Source organism: Papio anubis, chromosome 3, assembly GCF_008728515.1.
Source record: "Papio anubis isolate 15944 chromosome 3, Panubis1.0, whole genome shotgun sequence".
Taxonomy (NCBI): domain Eukaryota; kingdom Metazoa; phylum Chordata; class Mammalia; order Primates; family Cercopithecidae; genus Papio; species Papio anubis.
In genome coordinates, this window is record NC_044978.1 from 94,653,931 (window position 1) to 94,675,125 (window position 21,195).

Here is a 21,195-nt window from a genome sequence, read left to right on the forward strand (position 1 = left end):
CTCTGGTTATGTCTTCCTATTCTGTCCCCGTTTTAAGAAATTCAACCACATTCCTTTCCCCAAGATCTCCTTGTCACCTATCTTCCAATTTTGTTCCTTCCAAGTTCCCATTGGCAGACCAATTTGTTTTTACCATTGCCCGTGAATCAAGGTAGATCAATGTCTCCGACTATCTCTTTTCCTAACGAAGTGAATAAACTTACGTGTTTCCTGAAGTTCTGGGAGGACCTTATTTCAACACTATCTATCAGGCTACCTCTGAATGAGGCTGTAGTACAATGGCTGTTTCCTGTTGGTATACATTTATGACGCAGATCTTCCAGTAAATCAAGCCAGAAATTTTTCTCCCATAAGCTGTTGGAGAACTACCCAAGAGGCCACTGGTGTGAGTTGAAGTAGAAGCAGAAAGAGCAGGTACAATGTGAATAGATGTTGCATGCTTATGAAGCTTTCTTGAAGCTTCTGGATCTACTAGGGCCCATTTTCACATATGCCACTTCTGTATTAGGATAGAAAACTAGTATGCATGACCTATTGCATAGTCCATTGAATCAGATAACACACAGCTCATGATAAGCAGCTTGGATCACATAAATATTTGATGATCTATGATTAAGCATTTAGTCTTTACCAGTAGCAAGTCAGGAGCTGCTTTTTAGATGGAAAATATTCCTAAGGGTTTGTGCTGCAATTTTCTTATTGGGGCTTTCCTGAAACGCCATAAAGCCAGCATCTTGCCCTCTCTTTGCCCTTTATCCCAAGCAGTACCAATGACAATTTGATTAATTGATAACTGAGTTATTTCTCCAGCAGAGGGTATCTCTGGACCTCTAAATATATGACCAAATAAGTCCCAGACCCAACTCTGAATCTGCTTCCTAGAGCTACTTCTGATACAAGAGAAAACATGACATATTTAGATTAACTTTGAAAGGGTTATTTATAAAGGGACTAATTACAAAGGAGTGAAAACCACAAAAGATATACAGGAACTCAGGTCCAGCAGTAGTAGAACTGTCACCATCCCTAGGTTCAAAAAGACCAGGATGGGGAGAGAGAGTAAAGTAGAGCAGAGATCACTTTGAGGAGATGAATGATCTGCTGTTTAGGGACAAAACAACCTCACTACAACTTCATTCCAGGGTTCCCAGTAGGTGTAATCCAATTAGAACCAGAGGGTTTAGTAGGACGTTGACCTAACCTTGCAGATTTTTGTTTCTAAGATAGAGTTTAGGATGGAGAGGAATGATTATTAAAAGGTGGGGAACACTGAGCCATTTTGGAGGCTGGCTGCAAAATTTAATTCCTACACATTATCAATACATACTAGTTCCTTTCCTATCAAAGAAGTTGATCTTCCAAACCTACATTCATACATCTGTGACTTACCTTTCTCTGATTTGGACATCACCATTGCTCAGTTGTTGAGCCATTGACACACTGATGGTCTAATGGGAAATCTCTCTTCTCTACCCTGGACATACAGTTCAAGTCCAAGCCCAGGCAAGGACTCACCTTTGCACCCACTGCTGTTTCCTTGCTCCCCTCTGATTTCTCTCTTCCTTTCTCTCTTCCTTTTCTTTCATTTCTCTCTTCCTTTTCCTGCACCCAGAAATCACTCATTTTCCATGGTCCACCCAAAGACTTACTTCTGGAGACAAAAATAAAATAAATTACTAATTCCCAAGAATCTGCACTATATCATATTCTTTGGTGTTTGGATTTCAGCTACTTCTGACTGTCCATTTTCATCTGCTGTGTCTGCTGGGATGAGCAAACTGCAAAAAATCACTCTTTGAAGAGAGGGTGCGTTAGCACTTAAGGACTTTGGCAGGAATGGGTCTCATTTACATTCTAACCAATTTATTCCAGTGTTGTTTTAGAGCCCCAAATAGATCTGTATCTATCCAGGCCAGAGGATGCAAAACTAAATGTAGGTTACATAAATGAATGAAGTAGGTCAGAATAGAGTGTAGACTGTGGCAAAATGTTGTGACCAAGCCCACGTGGAGGTATTCAAATTCAAAATTTAAAAAATACTCCCTCCTTCTCCTATATCACCATTTTTTCCCTCTCTACTTGATCATCAGCATACACACACACACACACACACACATGCACGCGCGCGTAGTTACTTCAGCGATTAAAAACAGAACAAACTTCTCGTGATCTTATTTCCTTCATTGATTTGCTGCCTATTTATTGTAAAATCTAGAAATAAGTCTCTCTCTTTTTTTTTTTTTTGGTTGAGACCGACTCTTGCTCTGTCATCCAGACTGGAGTGCAGTGGTGCCATCTTGGCTCACTGCAACCTCTGGATCCCAGGTCCAAGCAATTCTCCTGCCTCAGCCTCCAGAATACCTGGGATTACATGCACCTGCCACCATGCCCGGCTAATTTTTGCATTTTTAGTAGAGATGGGGTTTCACCATATTGGCCAGGCTGGTCTCAAACTCCTGATCTCAAGTGATCTGCCCACCTAGGCCTCCCAAAGTCCTGGGATTACAGGCGTGAGCCAGTCCTCCGGCCCTAGAAATAAGGCTCTTTACTTGCTGTCTCCAACTGCTCTCCTTCCATTACAGTCAGGCTGTCGTCTCTACCACTTCTAAAAAAAATACTGCTCTTGTTAAGGTCGCCAGTGACCCATGCACCACTAAGTCCAATGGTCAACTCTAAGTCCTCATCTTACTGAACCTCTCTCTTGGCAGCATTGGTACCACATCCCTTGGCTTTGCTCCTTGTCAGTCTCTTTTGCTGCTTTGTTCTCTACCTCCCTGACCTCTTAATAATGCTAGATTTCCTGCAAAGCATTTGATTTCTTCTTTTCTTTGTCTTATTCACTCTTTTGATTATCCCATTCCCTCCTGCAGCTTAAAAACCATCTATCAACTGATGACATCCAAATGTACACATCTAGCCCAGTTCTAATTAACTCCAGACTCACCTACCCAAATGCATTCTCAAATTCTCCACTTGGATGTCTAGTAGATACCTCAAGTAAACAGGAGATGAAATCTGAACTCTTTTACTTCCTCCCTCCCCAAACGGGTTCTGTCACCCTTCTCCATCTAGTCAAAAGCAATTCTGTCTTTCCAGTTGCTCAGGTAAATAATCTTAGTCATCCTTGACGCCTCTCTCTCTCTCACACCCAGGCCAATTTATCAGGAAAGTATGCTGATTGTGCCTTTAAAAAATACAGTCTTCCCCAGTGTCCATGGGAGACTGGTTCCAGATCCCCCAACAGATATAAAAATCCACAGATGCTTAAGATCCTTATATAAAATGACGTAATATTTGCATATAACCTACACACTTCCTCACATATACTTTAAGTCATCTCTGGATTACTTATAATACCTAATACAATGTAAATGCTATGTAAATCATTGTTACACTATATTGTTTAGGAAATAATGACAAGAAAAAATGTGTGTACATGTTAAATACAAACGCAACCATCCTTTTTTTTTTCAATTTTTTTTTTTCAACAGCTGGTTGAACCCAGGAATGTGGACCCTGTGGATATAGAAAACTGTTTACTCAAGAGTTTTCATTTGGGATGATGAAAAAATTTTGGAGATAGAGAATAGTTATGGTTTACAACAATGTGAATGTACTTAATGCTGCTGAACTGTACACTCAAATATGGTTAAAATGGCAAATTTTTGATATATATATATATATATTTCAACACAATTTAAAACACACACACACACACACACACTTATTGCTTTCCCCATCTCATCCGTCACCACCATGGATAAGCCACCATCACCTCACCTGGCTCACACCAAAAGCCTCCTAACTTCTTCCTGCTTCTTCTCCTCCCACTATGCTTTATTCTCAGCACAGCAGCCAGAGTAATTAATTTAACTCTTAAGTCAGATCATGTTGCTCCTTGTCTGAGAACCCCACAATAGCTCCCCATTTCACTCGGGGTTATAGCTACATGTCCCACAAGAGCCTATAAAATGTTCCATGATCTGGCCTCCTGTTGCCTCTCATCTCCTCTGCAATAAGCTCCTGATCACCTCGCTCAGCCACACCTCGATGCTGCTGCTGGAGCCATAGGGCCTGCTCTCACCAGAGATTCTTGGCTTTTGTTTTTTCGAGAGCACTCCTCCCTCCATTTTCAACTCCCTCCAATCCCTCCAAGTCTTTGCTCAAACCTCATCTTCTAAGTGAATAGCTCTCTGATTTGTTATTATGCCTATCTGCACTTCCTTTAAGGTTCCTCACTCTGCTCTACTTTTTCTTTCTTTTTTGGTGCATTTCTCATGTTCTAACATGCTGTGCAATTTATTTACCTCTTTTTCTTTACTGTTTGTCTCCCTCACTAGTATGTAAACAAGCACCTTTGTCTATTTTGTTCACAATTGTTATATCCCAAGAGGCTAGAACACTTTTTGACACAATGAATGCTCAATAAATATTTGTTCAGTGAATGAATAAATGAATGAATATGTTTGAAAGAGCACAATATTATAGGCTTGCTCAGAGGATGTACCCGTCTTGATTCATTCCTAGTGGGAATTTGCAAATGGTATTTGGAACAGAACAAGCAGGTTCAATTGGAAGTGGTGAACAGTATGACCAGAGAGGAATAACTCAGTCATAAAAGTCCTTGAAATAAAGGAAGATAAGACCTTGGGAGTCTATGTAGTAGGGGGGCTTGATAGATACTGAAGCTAGAGAACAACTTGGCCACAGGCCAAGCAAAGCAATCAGTTCTCAGCCTAGAAGCCATTGGAAAATGGTCCAGCAAGATGAGCTCTGATCATCTATGTAGCCTTCTGTTTTAATATAAACAAATTATTTATTATCATCAAAGCCCGAAAGTGTATATAATGGCCACCTTATTCTTGAGTAATCACTAGCATGTTATGTTATTCTCTACTTTTTTCTGTATGCTTGAAATATTTCAAAACTTAAATTTATAAATAAAAGGAAAAACTCAGAAAACCAAATAGGCCTGTGATTTGATAATTAGGTACCCATTCTATGATTGATAGCTTTCTACATGTACATAACTTTTAGTGATAGATACAAAAGGATTTTTATTTCCCCAATTTGGCCTCTGTCTTACCTTTTCCCCAACAAGATTTATCATCTTCCTCACTATCCCCAGTAGGAAAACCGTTCTGTCGCTTCCCCTTTCCGATCTTCCCATGTCTGTGAATGAGTCCACCATAGAAAACTTAGATTCTTCCTGAGTCCCACCCTTTGTATTCAATCTGCCATCAATCTATCAATCTGTTCACAGGGCTTGGCTTTTTCTTTCTTATACATCCTTCCAATAAGCCAGGCTAAGTCCTCATCAACTCATACCTGTAATTTGGCATTAATTCACTTAGTCCTCACAATGACCCTGTGAAGTAGATGCCGCTTTACAGATGAGGAATCTGAATCAGAGAGGTTACTCCTTACCAACAAAGGGCTAGTAAGCAGGGAGCCAGGATTTGAATCTAAATCTAGAGTCTCTGCTTCGAGCTGTCTCCTTCAATTCACCCTATATACCCATTTCCCAAAAAGCCTGCCTCAGCCAACTGCTCTTCATCTTCAGCATTATATCTTCCCCCACTTTCAAGATCTTCCATAAGTGACCTCACCCTAACTGCTTTAGCTTTCACCAATTCCCGCTGCACTAGCTTCTTCCGCTTGCTCTGTTCTCACAGACACATTGTGCATCTCTGCCTCCAACCTGGAAAGGAAGACTTACATTGCAATCCACTCCCATCTACTCTTCCTTTCAGTTCCCAAAGCACCTATGGTCAGTCCTGCCCTGTGGCTCCTAGTTAGGTACCACCTGAGATGGTCATTTAAGTTTCTCTATGTAGGCGTCATCTCTCACAGGGCTTCTCAATCTCACCAGGATCAACATTTTAGACAGGATCATTCTTTATTGTGGGGAGCTGTCTTGTGTACCACTGAATATTTAGGGCATCTCTGGGCTTTATGCACTAGATGCCAGCAGCAACACAGCCCTCTCCCTTCTAACACCCACACCACCACCACCTTCCAATTGTGGAAACCCAAGTGTTTCCAGGCATTGCCAAATGTTTGCTGGGGACAAAATCAACCCCAGCAGAGACACTGGACCAGACTGCAAGCTTCTCAATCTCAGGGACTGCATCTTATCCTTTTTTTATTTTTAATTTTTTTTGTCTTCTCCCCAGCTTCTGGCATCAGTGCCTGGCACATAACAAGAACTCAATAAATAGCTGTTAAGTAAGACCCAACCAATATCAACACCCTTACATTACATCTGAGCTCTTTTTTTTTCCACTCATTCATCTTATCACCCAGTATTTCACAGTGTGATGCTGGCCACAGAGAAAGACAACTTGATCGTGACCTTTTGACTGAGTGGAACGACAAAGGGGTGAAGACTGAGCTTCCAGAGCTTTAGCCAGCATTTGTGGTGGCTCATAAGTCTAACCTTTTATTCCAGACGTATATTTTTAAATAAATCCTTATCCAAAATAAAGTACCAAACCATGAGATGCCAAATGAAATTATTTAAAACTCTCTGGCATTCAAATGTGTTTTTTTTTTTTCTTTTCTGTATTAAAAGAAAATATGGGGTTCAGCAGGCTTTAGTATCAGGCAGACATGCAGTCAAATCACTGCTCCCTTTTCTTGGAGCAACAGTGTGATTTTGGGCAATCAAATCTAGAAAATGTAGGTAATAAAAGCTGTCTTCTAAGAAAGGGTTTTCCCACTTCTACCAACACAGCCTTTACCATATGCCAGGCATGACAGATATACTAAGATCTTACTATACTATGCTATGCTAACTTACTCACTATACTAACATTATGAATCCCATCTTAAAGAAACAGAGGAACAGAGAGCTTCAGCCATTTATCCAGTCACATAAAAAGCAGCTGAGCCAGACGTCAAGCCCAGAGTCCATTAGCATCACAATAAGACTATCCTTGTGGATGAGAAGATTAAATAAGATTGCAGAGGCAAACATCGCTAGAACATACCAGCTACTCTCAGTTACTTTACCACTTTGTCCCCCAACCAGTTCCCTAGAACTCATTCAGCAACTATTTATTGGGTACTCACAAAATACATTTAAGGTAACCAAACAGGAGCAGGTATGGTTTTCCCTCTGAAGACAAAATGGAGGAAGAAGACTGAGTAAACCAAAGTGAATCTTCAGCTCCAACTCCTCTCTTCTGAGCCAACTCCACCCCTGACTCAAAGGCAGGTGTTTCCCCCATTCAGGACCCCAGGAGACTGACTCTGTCTCCCTGCTATCAAAGCAGGCCTCAGGAGAGGCTCTCACACTTTTTCTCAGTAAGGTATAAATGACTGACACAATGTTAAATAGTAAACACGCTGTACTGCAGAGCTTCAGCAATGTCATGCTTACTGCAGTGCAGAGGCGGGTACATGTTTGTAAGCATGACATTTGTAACAGTCAGGGTGAACACAGAGAGAGGTTTCTGTTAAGGAACCGGCTCAGGCAGTTGTGGAAACTGGCAAGTCCAAAATGTAACAGGGTAGGCTGGCAAGCTGAAGAGTGAGAGAAGAGTTGCAGTTTGAGCCCAAAGGTGGTCTGCTGGCAGAACTCCTCCTTGCTCAGGGAGGTCTGACTTTCATTAAGGCCTTCAACTGTGGATGAGGCCCATCCACATGATGGAGGGTGACCCACTTTACTCCAAGTCCACCGATTTAAATGTTAATCTCATCCAAAAAGTACCTTCACAGAAACATCCAGAATAATGTTTGACCAAATATCTGGGCACTATGGCCCAGCCATGTTGACCCATAAAGTTAACCATCACAACACAGGAAATTTAAATAGTTTGACCCTTGAAAAACATGGTATAAACATTTACATGAAGATTTTCTTCTGCCTCTGTCACCCCTGAAATAGTAAGACCAACTCCTCCTCTTAATCCTCTTTCTCAGACTATTCAACATGAAGATGATGAGGATGAAGGCATTTATCATAAGCCACTTTCACTTCATGAATAGTAAATCTATTTTCTCTTCCTTATGACTTTCTTAAAGCTTTTCTTTTCTCTAGCTTACTTTATTATAAGAATACAGTGTATGATACATATAACATACAAAATATGTGTTGATCAACATTTATGTTATTGATAAGGCTTCTGGTCAATGTTAGGCTGTGAGTAGTTACATTTTGGAGAACCACCTTGTTCAAGTGTCAAGAACTTTGTGTGTGTGTGTGTGTGTGTGTGTGTGTGTGTGTGTGTGTGTGTTTGTTTTGTTTGAGATAGAGTGTTGCTCTGTCACCCAGGCTAGAGTACAGTAGCATGATCTCGGCTCACTGCAACCTCCGCCTACCAGGTTCAAGCGATTCTCCTGCTTCAGTCTCCCAAGTAGCTGGGACTACAGGCATGCTCCACCATACACGGCTCAATTTTTTGGTATTTTTAGTAGAGATAGGATTTCACCACATTGGCCAAGCTAGTCTCAAACTCTCGACCTCAAGTGATCCGCCCTCTTCGTCCTCCCAAACTGCTGGGATTACAGGAGTGAGCCACCACACCTGGCCAGGTCAAGAACTTTGAAAGAGAAATTGCTGGTATCAGTCAGCAGGCAGGAGTATCTGGGACTAGAGAAAGGACTCCCCCAGCTCCCTGACCTCACAACACATGGCCATACCTGATAATATTCCCCTTGGTTTCTTCTGCAGCCTGGAATTTAGGAGAAAATATTTTCAAAAATTCTTATGTTTCCCGATTCAATAGCAAAGACAATGGCCTTTAAAGAAAGGTACAGACTTAACCTACCACTGCTTTAATTACAACCCAATTTTATTTAATTTCCCCCAAAGACCAAGAACAGCGGTGAGCAGAAAGGCAAACCACTGCCTTGTTTGTGGTTCCATCCTCTACCCAGCAGACTTGCTGCCCCATAAATAATCATTGCGAGAAAAAAATCACACCATGAAAGCCAAACAGCTCCCTAGAGTTCCCTTGCTTGGCATGACTTTCCAAGACAGCAGGCATCTTTATTTACAGATTGAAGTGTTGGGCCAAAATTCATTCCAATGCGCGTATCAAGGAGTATTCGATGCATGATCATTTTCAATTTACAGCAGCACAAGTGTTCCCAGTAAGTAAGTAGAGCGCGCCCTTCCACAGGCATTCTGTGATTACAGAAGCCATTCTTTGCATTGTTTTGCCTATTAACCTGCAGAGAGAAAGCCCGTGAGCTATTAGCAAATTCCCAACTTAGGCTGGAACTCGTGCATATCAAGGGCCTTTGCCAGAGTGACAAAAATGCCCCAGAGATAGGCAATGATTATTTGCCTGCTGGAAGGAAATGTGGAAATAATATATTCAGGCTTGAAGATTATCACTGAAGGAGCTGAGCTTCCTCTCCCATGCTTATATCTGCGCTGTTCTTTTCATCTATTTCTTATTCCTCGGCAAATATCTCTCATGATGAGCCTCAGGCCAGCAAATCAGAAAAAGGGCATCGCATCAGATGTAATCTCTGTGACCTTTAGAAAACGGAACGTCTGTCACGGGGTAGGCAGTTGGACCTGCCATCCTTGGTATTTGTTTTTTCCTGGGAAGGATTTGTGCCCCTCTGTCCTCTGGGATAGGCTCCTATTGGTATTCTTTCCACCCCCAGAGGTTCCTGGGTGGCAACAGCTGGGCTGATTGGGAACAGGTTTCCACCAGGGGGCACTGGAAGAAAGCAAGAGTGAGAAGCGCCCCTTCTCAGAACAGTTCCTAAGGTCACCTCTGAAGAGGACAAAGGAACAGATGTGAAGAGCTGTGGGGCCCAGGCTGCACGGGAAGCAAAGCCGCTGTCGCTTCCTCGTGTCTAATGTTTTGAAGTTTACATCATCACCTCCAGTTCATCCCCTGGCATTTCCGATGTTGGGGTTTCGTTTTGAATCAGTGCCTTGAGTGAAATGCATTCCTACTGAATTTGGTCATCACAATAACTGGCACATGGCTAATGATTTGTATTTAAAAACATGGCTTGAAACTAGCTGTTTCAAGAGCTGCCTTAACCCAAAGACCAGGCTTGTCGACCAACCCAGACACTCCAGATTGTGGTTTTAAGATGAGGAATGTCTGATACCGGCTGCTTTTGCAGTTGATGGGCTGTGGTGAGTCGGGAAGCCTTGAAAACTTGTAGTTTTGGAAAAATGGCTCTGGGTGACCAGAGCTGATTCTGTAAGTTTGCTGCAAAGTATCCCTTTTTTTTTTTCTTCCAGAAATTTACAGAAAGGCCAAACTTCCTCATTACTCTGCCATAAATGCCCACCACTACATCCATTTCTTTTCTTTTCTTTTCTTTTTTTTTTTTTTGAGACAGAGTCTCGCTCTGTCCCCCAGGCTGGAATGCAGTGGCTCGACTCACTGCAACCTCTGCTCCCAGGTTCACGCCATTCTCCTGCCTCAGCCTCCTGAGTAGCTGGGAGTACAGGCGCCCGCCACCACACCCGGCTAATTTTTTTTTTTTGTATTTTGAGTAGAGATGGCGTTTCACCGTGTTAGCCAGGATAGTCTTGATCTCCTGACCTCGTGATCTGCTGGCCTCGGCCTCCCAAAGTGCTGGGATTACAGGCGTGAACCACTGTGCCCGGCCCCACTACATCCATTTCTTAAGGGCCTTTTGAAGATAGGCACGTTTTAGCCACATTAACCCATGTTATCTGGGGAATGTGACACGTAACTAGCTTGGCTATAGCATGGATTTCTACCTCTGAACAGGAGTTAGAAAAGGCTTCCAAGTTGGAGTTAGACTTCTTGGTTTGGAGTTAGACACCAAACCAAGACCCCACACCAAGGAGAGGGGAAAATAATAAAATTGGGACATTGAGTTTTTCACGTAAATGTTTATTCAATTTAGAAACGTATCCTTTATTCTGAGTTTATAACCTTTATGCATTTGGGGTGCGAAGTGATCCTGTGTCTGTGTTTGCACGGGTGTACACTTTTTCTTTTGATACTAAAATGTCCATTCTTCTAAGTGATGGTCTCCAGAGATGTTAGTTTTTCTAAATGTAGGAATAAAATAAGTAATTTGTATTAGACCTCGACTGTTCTGTTTTTCTGACATTATACTGCCGATGAGACCTTAAAGAAGGGAGGATAACTACTTTAGGTGAGTCATTGGCAACTAAGAGAAAACAAGTACCTAGCTAACGGGACAACAAACTGATCAATTTGCGTGGAAGAGTGGTGCTTGACTCGTCTATGGCCTGAAGGGGTGCTGTGTGGGGCAAGGAGATTCTAGAAGCCTGGGAAGCTGGATGGGAGTCCCAGGCACCAGGGAAGATAATGGTTTCTGGGAGTAAAAGGTGCTGTAAGGAAAGGCAGAATCTTCCTGAAGATGACCGCTCATCTGTTTCTCAGCTTCCGCCAGGGCAACCCCCCCAGGCACGGACAGCAGCCACCCAAACCCTTGTTTGGTCTATGAGGCAATTTTTCTTTCTTTCTCAGAAGAGGCTGATGTGAGTTGGACTTTACAGGCACCTTGCCCACAACCTCTCCCCTCCCCTACATCTCAAAACAGTATTTCCTAGAACACTGTTTTCTGTGAGCTCAAAGTTCATAACAAGCTCGCAGACATCACACCCAAGACATCGAGCCAGCTTGTGATGTGAAGAAGCGCTCGGCCACAAGGCGCACGGGTGTGACTGGCACTAGGCCGGAAGCCATGCTGCTCACTGACCCTCGGTGGGCAGGAAGTGCGGGCGCTGCTGGCCTGAGGGGCTCCACAGAGGAGCAATGGGGGGATCTGCAGTAGTTACAAAAGGTGGCTGCAGTTATTACCAGACACTTGAGGCAGTGATGGAGTGGAAAACTGAAATGATTTAAAGACAAAAGAAAAGACACATCTAGTGTCCATTTTAATCTTGAGCCTATTTTTCAGAAAGGGCATCAAATTCCAGCCCCCAGACAGAAGGGTGGCCAAAGTGGCCAAGTTCTTTTTTAATCTGCGGCTCCTCCTGCTTTTGTCACAGACTTAGTTATCTATTGTTGGAAACAAATTATTCTGAGACCTAATGACTTAAAACGTTTATCTGACACTTTCTGTGGGCCAGGAGTTCTGGAAGGGTTTAGCTGGGTGCCCGTGGCTCCAGATCTCTCAGGTAGTTGCAATCAAGCTGGGCCCAACCAGAGCTGGAGAATACACTTCTAAGCGGATTCCATGGTGCCTCAGTTCCTCGTGATGGGGATTCTCCACGGGCTGCCTGAGAGTGCTCCCAACAAGGCAGCCAGCGATGCAGAAGGCAGAAAGCCTGAGATCGCAGGAATGGGAGCCGCAGCCTCTGTAACCTGGTCTCAGAGGTGACATTCCATCACCTTTACCATATTCTAATCACGAGAAGTGAGGTACTAGGTCCAATTCATACTCAAGGAGGAGGACTGCATAAGGGCCTGAATATCTGGAGGCAGATATCATCAGGCCATCTTAGAGGCTGCCTACCACAGCTACCCTCCTTATCTTCATATTCATAATAGTAATAATGGAAGGTGTTGACCTAACAAAGTTGGTCTGAGAATCAGATACAAAAAAGAGTAAGATAGGACTCCGAAAAGAGAGGCCCAAGAAAGGCGGTGTGACCAAAATGTCCTTACCTTACCCACAGATCCAGTCATCGAGATGAACCCAGAAACTTGTCTTTTAATAGCACCCAAGGCATGCTTCAGGCACACCAAGACTTAGAAACCACTCTTTCTACTAAGTTGTAAATAAAGAAAGGCAGAGAAATTAGGCAAACAGGGGAGCTAAGAGGTGAACTTTTTAAGCCCCCAGCTATTCTCCCTTGCCCTGTCCTTTAAATAACTCTCCTAGGCTGGATCTGTTCTCAGGGCAACTGTGAGTTAATGGAAATGCTGGCAATACCAAGTACGTTTCACAAACTGAATCTCACTGGAGCAGTGCCCTGAAACCCCACTCCAAATCTCCCATCAGTATGATCAATATCCCACGCTCCACAATTACCTTCTCCTACCATATAGCAACCTTTGAAGCCAGACTTCTATGACAATGCTTAAAACAACAAACGTTTTTGGCAAATGACCCTAACAAACACATAAACTTTTTTTTTTTTTTTTTTTAAGAGACAGGGTCTCACTTTGCCACCCAGATTGGAGTGGAGTGGTGCGGTCACAGCTTACTGCAACCTCAAACTCCTCGGCTTAAGCAATCTTCTTGGCTGGACCTTTTTTTTTTTGATTAACAGTAATACATCTTGAGGCATCACTTAGCTGTCTCCTTGTCAACAGTAAACACTCATTGTTTTACCCAGCAGAAAATGTAGCCACATTCAGCTGCAATTGACAGTAGACAACAGGTGATTCTAATCATCAAATCAAATTAACAGACGCTGGAAAGGAGAGTGAGCTTTCATCAAAGCCATGCCAGAGAGAATAATCCTCAAAATACCCCGCCAATAGGTAGTCCCTTATTTAATCCCTTGGGCAATCAAATCCTGTCTCAACCTTCACAATGATTTATTTTATATATAACCAAATCGTTCCTGCTGTAATTTACAGCATTTTCTTTAGTTCTGACCTTGACGGAAATAAAGAGCAGATGCTCACAGAGCTTTTAACATTGAAAGATTCTTAAGTCACTGTTGAGCTTGTCTTGCCAGTGGGGGTGGCAGGGGACACAGGTTGCTGCTTTTTCGCTTTTTCTGCTTTGCTCTGCTTGGCCTATATTTCTGTTAACAGGAGCCTTGTTCTTATCTGCGTGAATGGAAGACTACGAGTTATTTTCAGGTCAGCACAACTGGAATAACGTGGTCTATTTATTTATTTATTTATTTTTTACAAAATCTACAAACAATTGTTGGCTCCTGTAAGGGGATTTGGCTTAAATAGATGACATTTAAAAATTACAATCATTTTTTCCTTAATGCCACCTAAAAGTCAGAAATGTAAAAACTTGACTTTTTTTAGCTGGCCTTTGATTGCTTTAATCTGATATGACTGAGCTTTGTTGAAGCTTGGTTCCATCATCATCTAGTATTAAAATCAAAGACAGTATTTTCCTTCCTTATCTGCAAAATAACGCCCTCTGAGTCTTAGAGATAAATTAACAAGTATTTCCAAAACTGAGCAACTCCCAAAATAAAGTTCTTAAAGCACCTCTTAGGTTTATTGTTTCTTTACATTTTGTTGCAAGGTGGCCAAAAAGGGAGTCGCCTGGGCAAAAGTTCTAGTTCTGGATTTTGTCCAGCATTTGTGGATCACGGTTGGCAGATTTATATGTATACAAATATACACATACACACACTCCCTTTGAGAGCTTATTTATATATATAAACTTATATATGTGTGTACATATGTGTGTGTGTATATATATATTTTTATATATATATATATTTAAGGCAAAAGGAAGAGCGCTTAAATCCCAAGTCTGGCAAGTCTCATGCTTGGCCAGGTGTGGTGGCTCACACCTGTAATCCCAGCACTTTGGGAGGCTGAGGTAAATCATTTGAGGTCAGGAGTTCGAGACCAGCCTGGCCAACATGGTGAAACCCTGTCTCTACTAAAAATAGAAAAATTAGCCAGGCATGGTGGCGTGCACCTGTAGTCCCAGCTACTCGGGAGGCTGAGGCAGGAGAACTGCTTGAACCCAGGAGGTGGAACTTACAGTGAGCTGAGATCACGCCATTGCACTCCAGCCTGGGTGACAGAGCAAGACTCTGTCTCAGAAAAAAAAAAGTCTCATGCTTAAATCCTGAGTGTGACAACCATGTGAGCTTTTGGTGAGATTTAAACTTTCAAAGGCACTATTTTCTTATTGGCTACATAAGAATAACAATTTTCACCTTGCCAGTTTGTAGTGAAGCTTTCAGATAATGAATATAAAGGAACTGGTATAGACCATGGCCCATGGTAGGTGCTCAATAAATACCTTTATAAAGAAACAAAGATATTGCAATTCTGATATGATGGCTGCCTTCTTATTTAGAAGACTATTCTGCTTGTTTTTCTTTTTATTCTAATTTCTTTGGATTTATAAGCATCCCCACGGCTCTTTCAAACCAAGGATCTTCACAGATAACAGCATCTAGGGAATCTTCCTCTGTTCTCCTAAAACTAGCACTTATTTTTAACGGTGGTCTTATATTCTATAAAAATATTAAAATAACATCTTCATATGTAATATTATATATGAGGGAAAGAGACATTTAAGCCAGTGTTCACACTCGACCATGTTCACACTCTTAACCATGCAGAGACTCATGACTTTGACTCTTATTTTTGCCTTTACTCAGGCTCTGACTGCAGGTAAGAATCAGTTTTGCCTAAATTTCAATTGCCTGGGAAAGGTCCTCAATAACGGATGTCTACACAAAATTGTGAATAAATACTCCCGTGAAAATAAGGGTAAGTCTATATGTTTACATGATAAAGCAGATAATTTCAGAGTATAAACACAGTTGTGTTTTGACCTCTCTTCCTTTTGCCTTAAATATATTTATTTGTGTCTGTGTGTGTATTTATATATATATATAAAGTTGCCAACTGTGATCCACCACTGCTGGAGCAAATCCAGAACTAGAATTTGGTCTCCTGGCCTTCAGCCCAAAGTTCATTACAGTCTCATTCTAAAAACAAGTGCTTCACACTGATTGCATTTCTACACACACATATGTAGATTCCTGGACATTCTTTTGTTTTTCTTTCATTTATGTTCTCAATGCTGAACCTTTATTAGAATTACATCACCACCGTGGTTCTTTAAATAAGAAACAAAACTCTGTCACAACATCTGAGGAAATTATCTTTTAATGTTCCCAAGCTCTGTGCCTTAGAAAAAAAAACATCCTCTGCTGTTCAAGAAGAATAGGTCCAGAACAAGCCCCGAAAATAAATTGAGAAAGCTCATCTTACTCACAGGAGGAAAGGATCATGGCAGCCCCTTCTGCAGGGAGCACACAACAGTCTTCAGTTCTTCTGCGGTGCTCCACTCACAAAAACACATCTTTCAACTGAAATCATAGTTCGCTCAAGATGTTTCTCACGGGCAGAGTTAACCCCACCTATTTTCCTGTTCTGAAAACCTCAGAAGAGTATAAATGACAACCAATGGCCTATATAAGAAAGCTCAGTAATCTCCATCCCAATCTCTGAGGGTGTCAGCTATTAGTCTCTCATCCCCAAAGGTGTGGGTGACTCGCAAACATCATTTTCAAGAAATCACAAAATTTTGGTAAAAGGCACCTTTAAAATCATCAAGTCAAACTGCCCTCTCTGGACTGGGAAGGAAATGGAGGCACAGACAGAATAAGGGACTTGCCCAAGGCCACACTGTGAGTGGCAGAAACAATTAGATTCTAGGCTCTGGAATATTGAGTTTAGAATGTTCCATCCTCCCACTCAGCAGACACTTTATTTGGGCGAAGTCAATCTAGTAATAACCCTAAAATGTGATTGGGGGATGACTGAGAAATATAAAAACACCAACAATACAAAACACACTTGGGAGTTTCACTTCATCCCACTGGAAAGCATAACTATGTGTTAACTAATTAACAGAACAACTTTTTTTTTTTTTTTTTTTTTTTTTTTTAACATAAATTAACCCATTTATTATAGGCCAGTGATGTCTCAAAGAGTAGAGGAGCATCTACTGGTCTTTCAACTCCTTCAGTCTTCTGATGGCGGACTTTATCGTGACAGCGGATGTGGTATTGTATGTCCAGGCACTGCCAGCCACTGTCTTCATGCAGGAACCACAGTGCCAGATCCCCACAGCTCGTCTCTTCATCTTGGTTTTGCCACAGAAAGAGCAAGTGTACTTGGTGTGCTGGCTGATTTCAATTTTCTTCACCATTTTCTGGAGGGAGGCCCCATAGCGGGTCCCGTATTTACTGACGAGCCAACTTTCTTAGTACGTTTGGCCATCTCGCCACGAACCAGGTCTGAGCCCAGAGAGCAACAGAACAACTTTAATGAAGACACAGCATATTCCCATTGCCCTTCCAATCTCCTGTTTAGATTAGGGTCTCCTTAGCATTCTGGGTGATGACTGTTATTTTTACCTCCCCTTCTGCCTTAGTTATGCTTTCATATAAAAGCTTTTTTTTTTAAGTCTTAGTGAAAAATATTTAAAGATTTTTGAAGGAAATGTTCACAAATGTTGCCAGGTACTATCTATCTTGTTTTCCCATAAAAAGCATACATTGACCATTAGGGTAGGGACTCTTATCTTCTCCTCACTCTCTTTCATACCACCTAGTACTTCCCATAGCTCCTCAAGGTGAAAAAGGAAGTATGGGATGGGAGGAGGGAAGGAGGGAAGGTCAGGAAGGAAGGAGAAAAGGCTGATAGTGATAGTAAGGTAGAGTGTGCCAGGACCGACTCCTTGAATAAGCTACAAGTCAGTTAAAAGCTGTGCATGGTTAGCAACCAAAATGCTCATCAGTGATAGGCTGGATAAAGAAAATGTGGTACATATGCACCATGGAATACTATGCAGCCATACAGAATGAAATCATGTCCTTTGCAGGGACATGGATGGAGCTGGAAGCCTTTGTCTTCAGCAAAGTAATGCAGGAACAGAAAACCAAACACCACATGTTCTCACTTATAAGCGGGAGCTGAACCATGAGAACACATGGACACAGGGAGGGGAACAACACACACTGGAGCCTCTTGGGGGAGGGCAGATGAGGGGAGAGCATCAGGAAAAATAGCTAATGCATGCCAGGCTAATATCAGGAAATATATCAGGCTAATATCAGGAAAAATAACTAATGCATACCTAGGTGATGAGTTGATAGGTGCAGCAAACCACCATGGCACACGTTTACCTATGTAACAAACCTGCACATCCTACACATGTACCCTGGAACTTAAAAAAAAAAGTTGTGCATGTTTTTGTCATGGGGGTATGGTTAAACAGGTAGACGAGAAGGAATGTGGCAGATTGTGATAAGGCTCAGAATAAGCAGTTTACTTTCTTCCATTACAAGGGGCACAGGAAAAGAAAAAACACAGCCTTCAGTGGATGGACTGCCTGCTGCACAGACTCTAGACTGGCCAGGATGAAATGAAATGGTTCTCCAGGGTCAAAGTGAAGGTGCTGCCCAGAGCAGCCAGTCTGTGTGTTTACCCAATGCTCCAGAGCAGACCATCGCAGCCTCCAGAGGAGACGGAACTCCTGAAGGGAAGGCACTGTGTCTTCCTCAGCTAGTTACCCCACCAATAGCAAGAATAACGTGTTGGGCAATAAACAGTCTCTGGGTGACTGATATAGTTTCTTTTCGCTGGCACTCACGTAACCAAGATAATTTCTTTTCCTTGGTGCTCACGAGGAAAAAAGGCAGGCCCTAACTCCATTGATGTCTTAGTAGAGCTTCTAAGGGTGAGAAATCCACACACAGAGTCTTGACAGCAGGGTCTCCTGTGAGGTACAACAGTCCTACCCATCCAGGAACCCAAGTCCAACCAGGCCTCCTGAAAAACATGTGGGAGCCAGCTCAGAATACCATGCTCGCTGTTTCTCTTGGTAGCTTCCTGGATCCTCCACCACAACTTGGGGTGCTTCTGGGCCCTGTGTGAGGTGGGGGCAAACTTTGTTATGAACGTCACCTGATCCTTCTGCCCTAGAGCCCAGCACTTCCAATTATAGTGCCTGTGCCCCAGGGAATATTCTTAAGGCTTAGAAGTAGATTACCTAGTTTAATTTTCCATCTGATTCTGATTAGCTGCGGCCACCATGGGCAGGATTACATAGGCCAAATGCATGTGGTTAAGCTGGACAGGCATCCCCAGACACATTTACCTGAGTGAGGAGGGGGTGTTACTCATAGAAGAGTCTAGACTTTCTTCTCTTCAGGTATATTTGATGTTCAGGGGGAAACAAATTAACAGCTGTTAGGCACAGTCTCTAGTCCTAAGAAGGTGAGCTCATATACTACAGGATTAAAAGTTTCAATTAAAAGACAACTCGTGTTTCTTATAAATATATAACTTTATATATTACATATGTTTACAATATATACAGCATACAAATATTGTTCATGTAATACTAAGAGCAGTCTTGAAAACTGAGATGTTTTCAAAACAAAAGATGGGTACTTATTTAGGTGGGTTCCTGATTTATCTAGAACCCAATTGTAGACAATGTCTCAGGCCCAGATTTCTGTAGAAGTCAAAGGGAAAAAGAAGGGTTGCTGGGTCATGACTCTAATACCCTTCCCCTTCCCAAATACCCTGGCCTTCAACTGGCATCAGCTAACATGGTCCCATGTGTGCACCCCTAAATGGCCAAACCCTGGGGCTATACACAGTGCCTGGTAAACAACTGTCACTCAAGTGCCTGAGGAATGAATAGAAATGAGTGATTTTAATCACCATTTCTAAGGCAACAGAGTGTTTCTAAGTGGAAACACTCTGGGAGATTCCGTCTAGAAGCAAATTCTTTATGTGTTTCCACTTTACAAGTAAAACCATCTACATGTCCAAGTGCTCAATAAATTAAAAGCCACAAAGTGCCCATCCTTCCTTGCACTTTGGAATCTGGGAGCCACTGGTTACATCACTTATCTTCCAAAAGTTTCTTCACATTCAACTAGTTCATCTATTGTGCGCAGCAGATCTTCAAAAGAAGGCCTTCCCTCTGGTTTCTACAATTAAAAGTCAAAGAGAAGCTGTAGGTTCCAGAATCCATTCCAAAAAACCTCTCACTGCTCCAACTCCTAAACATAGCATATTACAGAGAGGCTTCACTGCTTTGGGACTGGGACATACAGGCATCTCCAGAGGGGTCTTGTCTCTACCCTAATCTACCCTGCATGTACTGCTGCTAGGCTAACCTTTCTAAGACACTGCTTTCATGTCTCTCTTCAAGAGACATGCCTGTGAAATCAAGTCCTGCAAATTTATAGGACCCTCTATAATCTGCCACTCCCCCACCCTCTTGTCACCCAATTTTATTCCCCACAAAATCCCTCACATGGGCTGTCTGTTAAATAGGGCCACTATCTCCACTGTTGTGCACAAACATCGTGTTTATAACCACCTCCTTACCTTTGCTCAAGCTGTTCTCTCTCCCTTTAGCACCACTTCCTGCCCAGAATGTCTATGCTCATCCCAATCAACTCTTGGGGAGGCAGTACAGCCAGTGGTTGAGACCCTGGACTTTGGAGTCAGACAGGCCTATACTGCTCTGTAGTTAAGTGACCCCAGGCAAGCAGCAACCTCATGACCCTTAATCTTCTCATCTACAGAGTGGCACAAAGTGTCTCCACCTCAAAGTGTTGTTTTGAGAACTAAATCCAAAACACTAAGTATAGTGCTTGGTACATAATACATGTGAGCTAATGTTACTGTCTTTCAGAAGTCATTTGGTATCTAACCTCTTTTAGGAGGTGACATTTCAATACTTCCAAAGACCTCGGAAAGTTGAGGTTTAGAGAAAGAAACCAACTCTGGTAAAAAAATAATATTTCAACTCTACAAGTGACCCAGTGAAAAAAGAGCTACTTCTCCAGGTGTATTCCCCAAGTCCCTAGCTCAGGCAACTATGGAAGGAGTCCCACTTGCGAGTGAGGAAGCAGCCTGAATGTATCGAGGTAGTTATTAGCATTTTCCACATCTTTACATTCTTCTTCCCGTTATTCAGAATTTGAGTTGAGAGGGTTGGCTTCCTACCTAGAGCTTGAAATCACTATAAAGCACGCACCACCTCACTAGGCTATAAAGACTGCATGTTGTCTATTTACCAAGCCCAATCCCTAAAAGATTCAAAAAGAAAGCCCACAAAAAATCTATACCTCCTGCCAGCATCTCAGCATCACTTCATATACATAGTTGGATGCCAACTTCGGCTGGTAGAGTCGGTGGCCTCGAGTAACCATGGTTACCACTTCATAATTGGTATATTTTTCAAAGGGCATTCTGCCTTCTGTGAATACTTCCCACATTAAAACACCTGGAAAAGAATAAGGATTACCAAATGGATGTATCCACTTCCTCCTCAGGGCGGACGGACATGAGGAAACATGGACCATGGATCTTACCAAATGACCAGACATCTGATTTGCTGCTGAAGCGGCTGTAATTAAACACTTCAGGTGGACACCACTTCACAGGAAACTTAGCACCAGAAGAACTTGTATACTGATCATCCAGAACATACCTAGAGTAAGACACACCATGGGCTTACACCTCTGAAGAAAAATCTGCATTTTCTACTTGTTCTTTCATTATTTTC

The 21,195-nt window shown here is 42.3% G+C and overlaps 2 protein-coding genes and 1 pseudogene across 4 annotated transcripts in view; all 3 read right to left on the reverse strand.

Moving 5' to 3' along the window:
* Positions 1-15,978, reverse strand: part of TXK (TXK tyrosine kinase) — a 69,295-nt gene extending 53,317 nt beyond the window's left edge. Inside the window, exon 1 of the mRNA XM_003898654.4 lies at positions 15,871-15,978. Within this exon, the coding sequence (XP_003898703.1) occupies positions 15,871-15,886 (16 nt within the window). The 5' untranslated portion in view covers positions 15,887-15,978. The remainder of the gene's footprint in view (positions 1-15,870) is intronic.
* LOC103884351 lies at positions 12,595-16,880 on the reverse strand (annotated as a pseudogene). The gene is made up of 2 exons (XR_004182752.1): positions 15,871-16,880; positions 12,595-13,709 (listed from the first exon to the last, which is right to left on the reverse strand). The product of XR_004182752.1 is annotated as a putative 60S ribosomal protein L37a (transcript).
* A 1,030-nt stretch (positions 16,881-17,910) lies between these two features.
* Positions 17,911-21,195, reverse strand: part of TEC (tec protein tyrosine kinase) — a 34,210-nt gene continuing 30,925 nt past the window's right edge. The window contains exons 10-13 of one of the 2 annotated variants that reach the window (XR_004182753.1): positions 21,002-21,120; positions 20,756-20,913; positions 18,655-19,606; positions 17,911-18,531 (exon numbers count right to left, since the gene is read on the reverse strand). Coding sequence is in view for 1 of the 2 variants with exons in the window: in XM_031664419.1 (XP_031520279.1) it covers positions 19,523-19,606; positions 20,756-20,913; positions 21,002-21,120 (361 nt within the window). In the remaining variant the exon portion in view is untranslated. Of the gene's footprint in view, positions 19,607-20,755; positions 20,914-21,001; positions 21,121-21,195 lie in introns of both variants that reach the window. The other variant, XM_031664419.1, reaches the window with a different exon arrangement.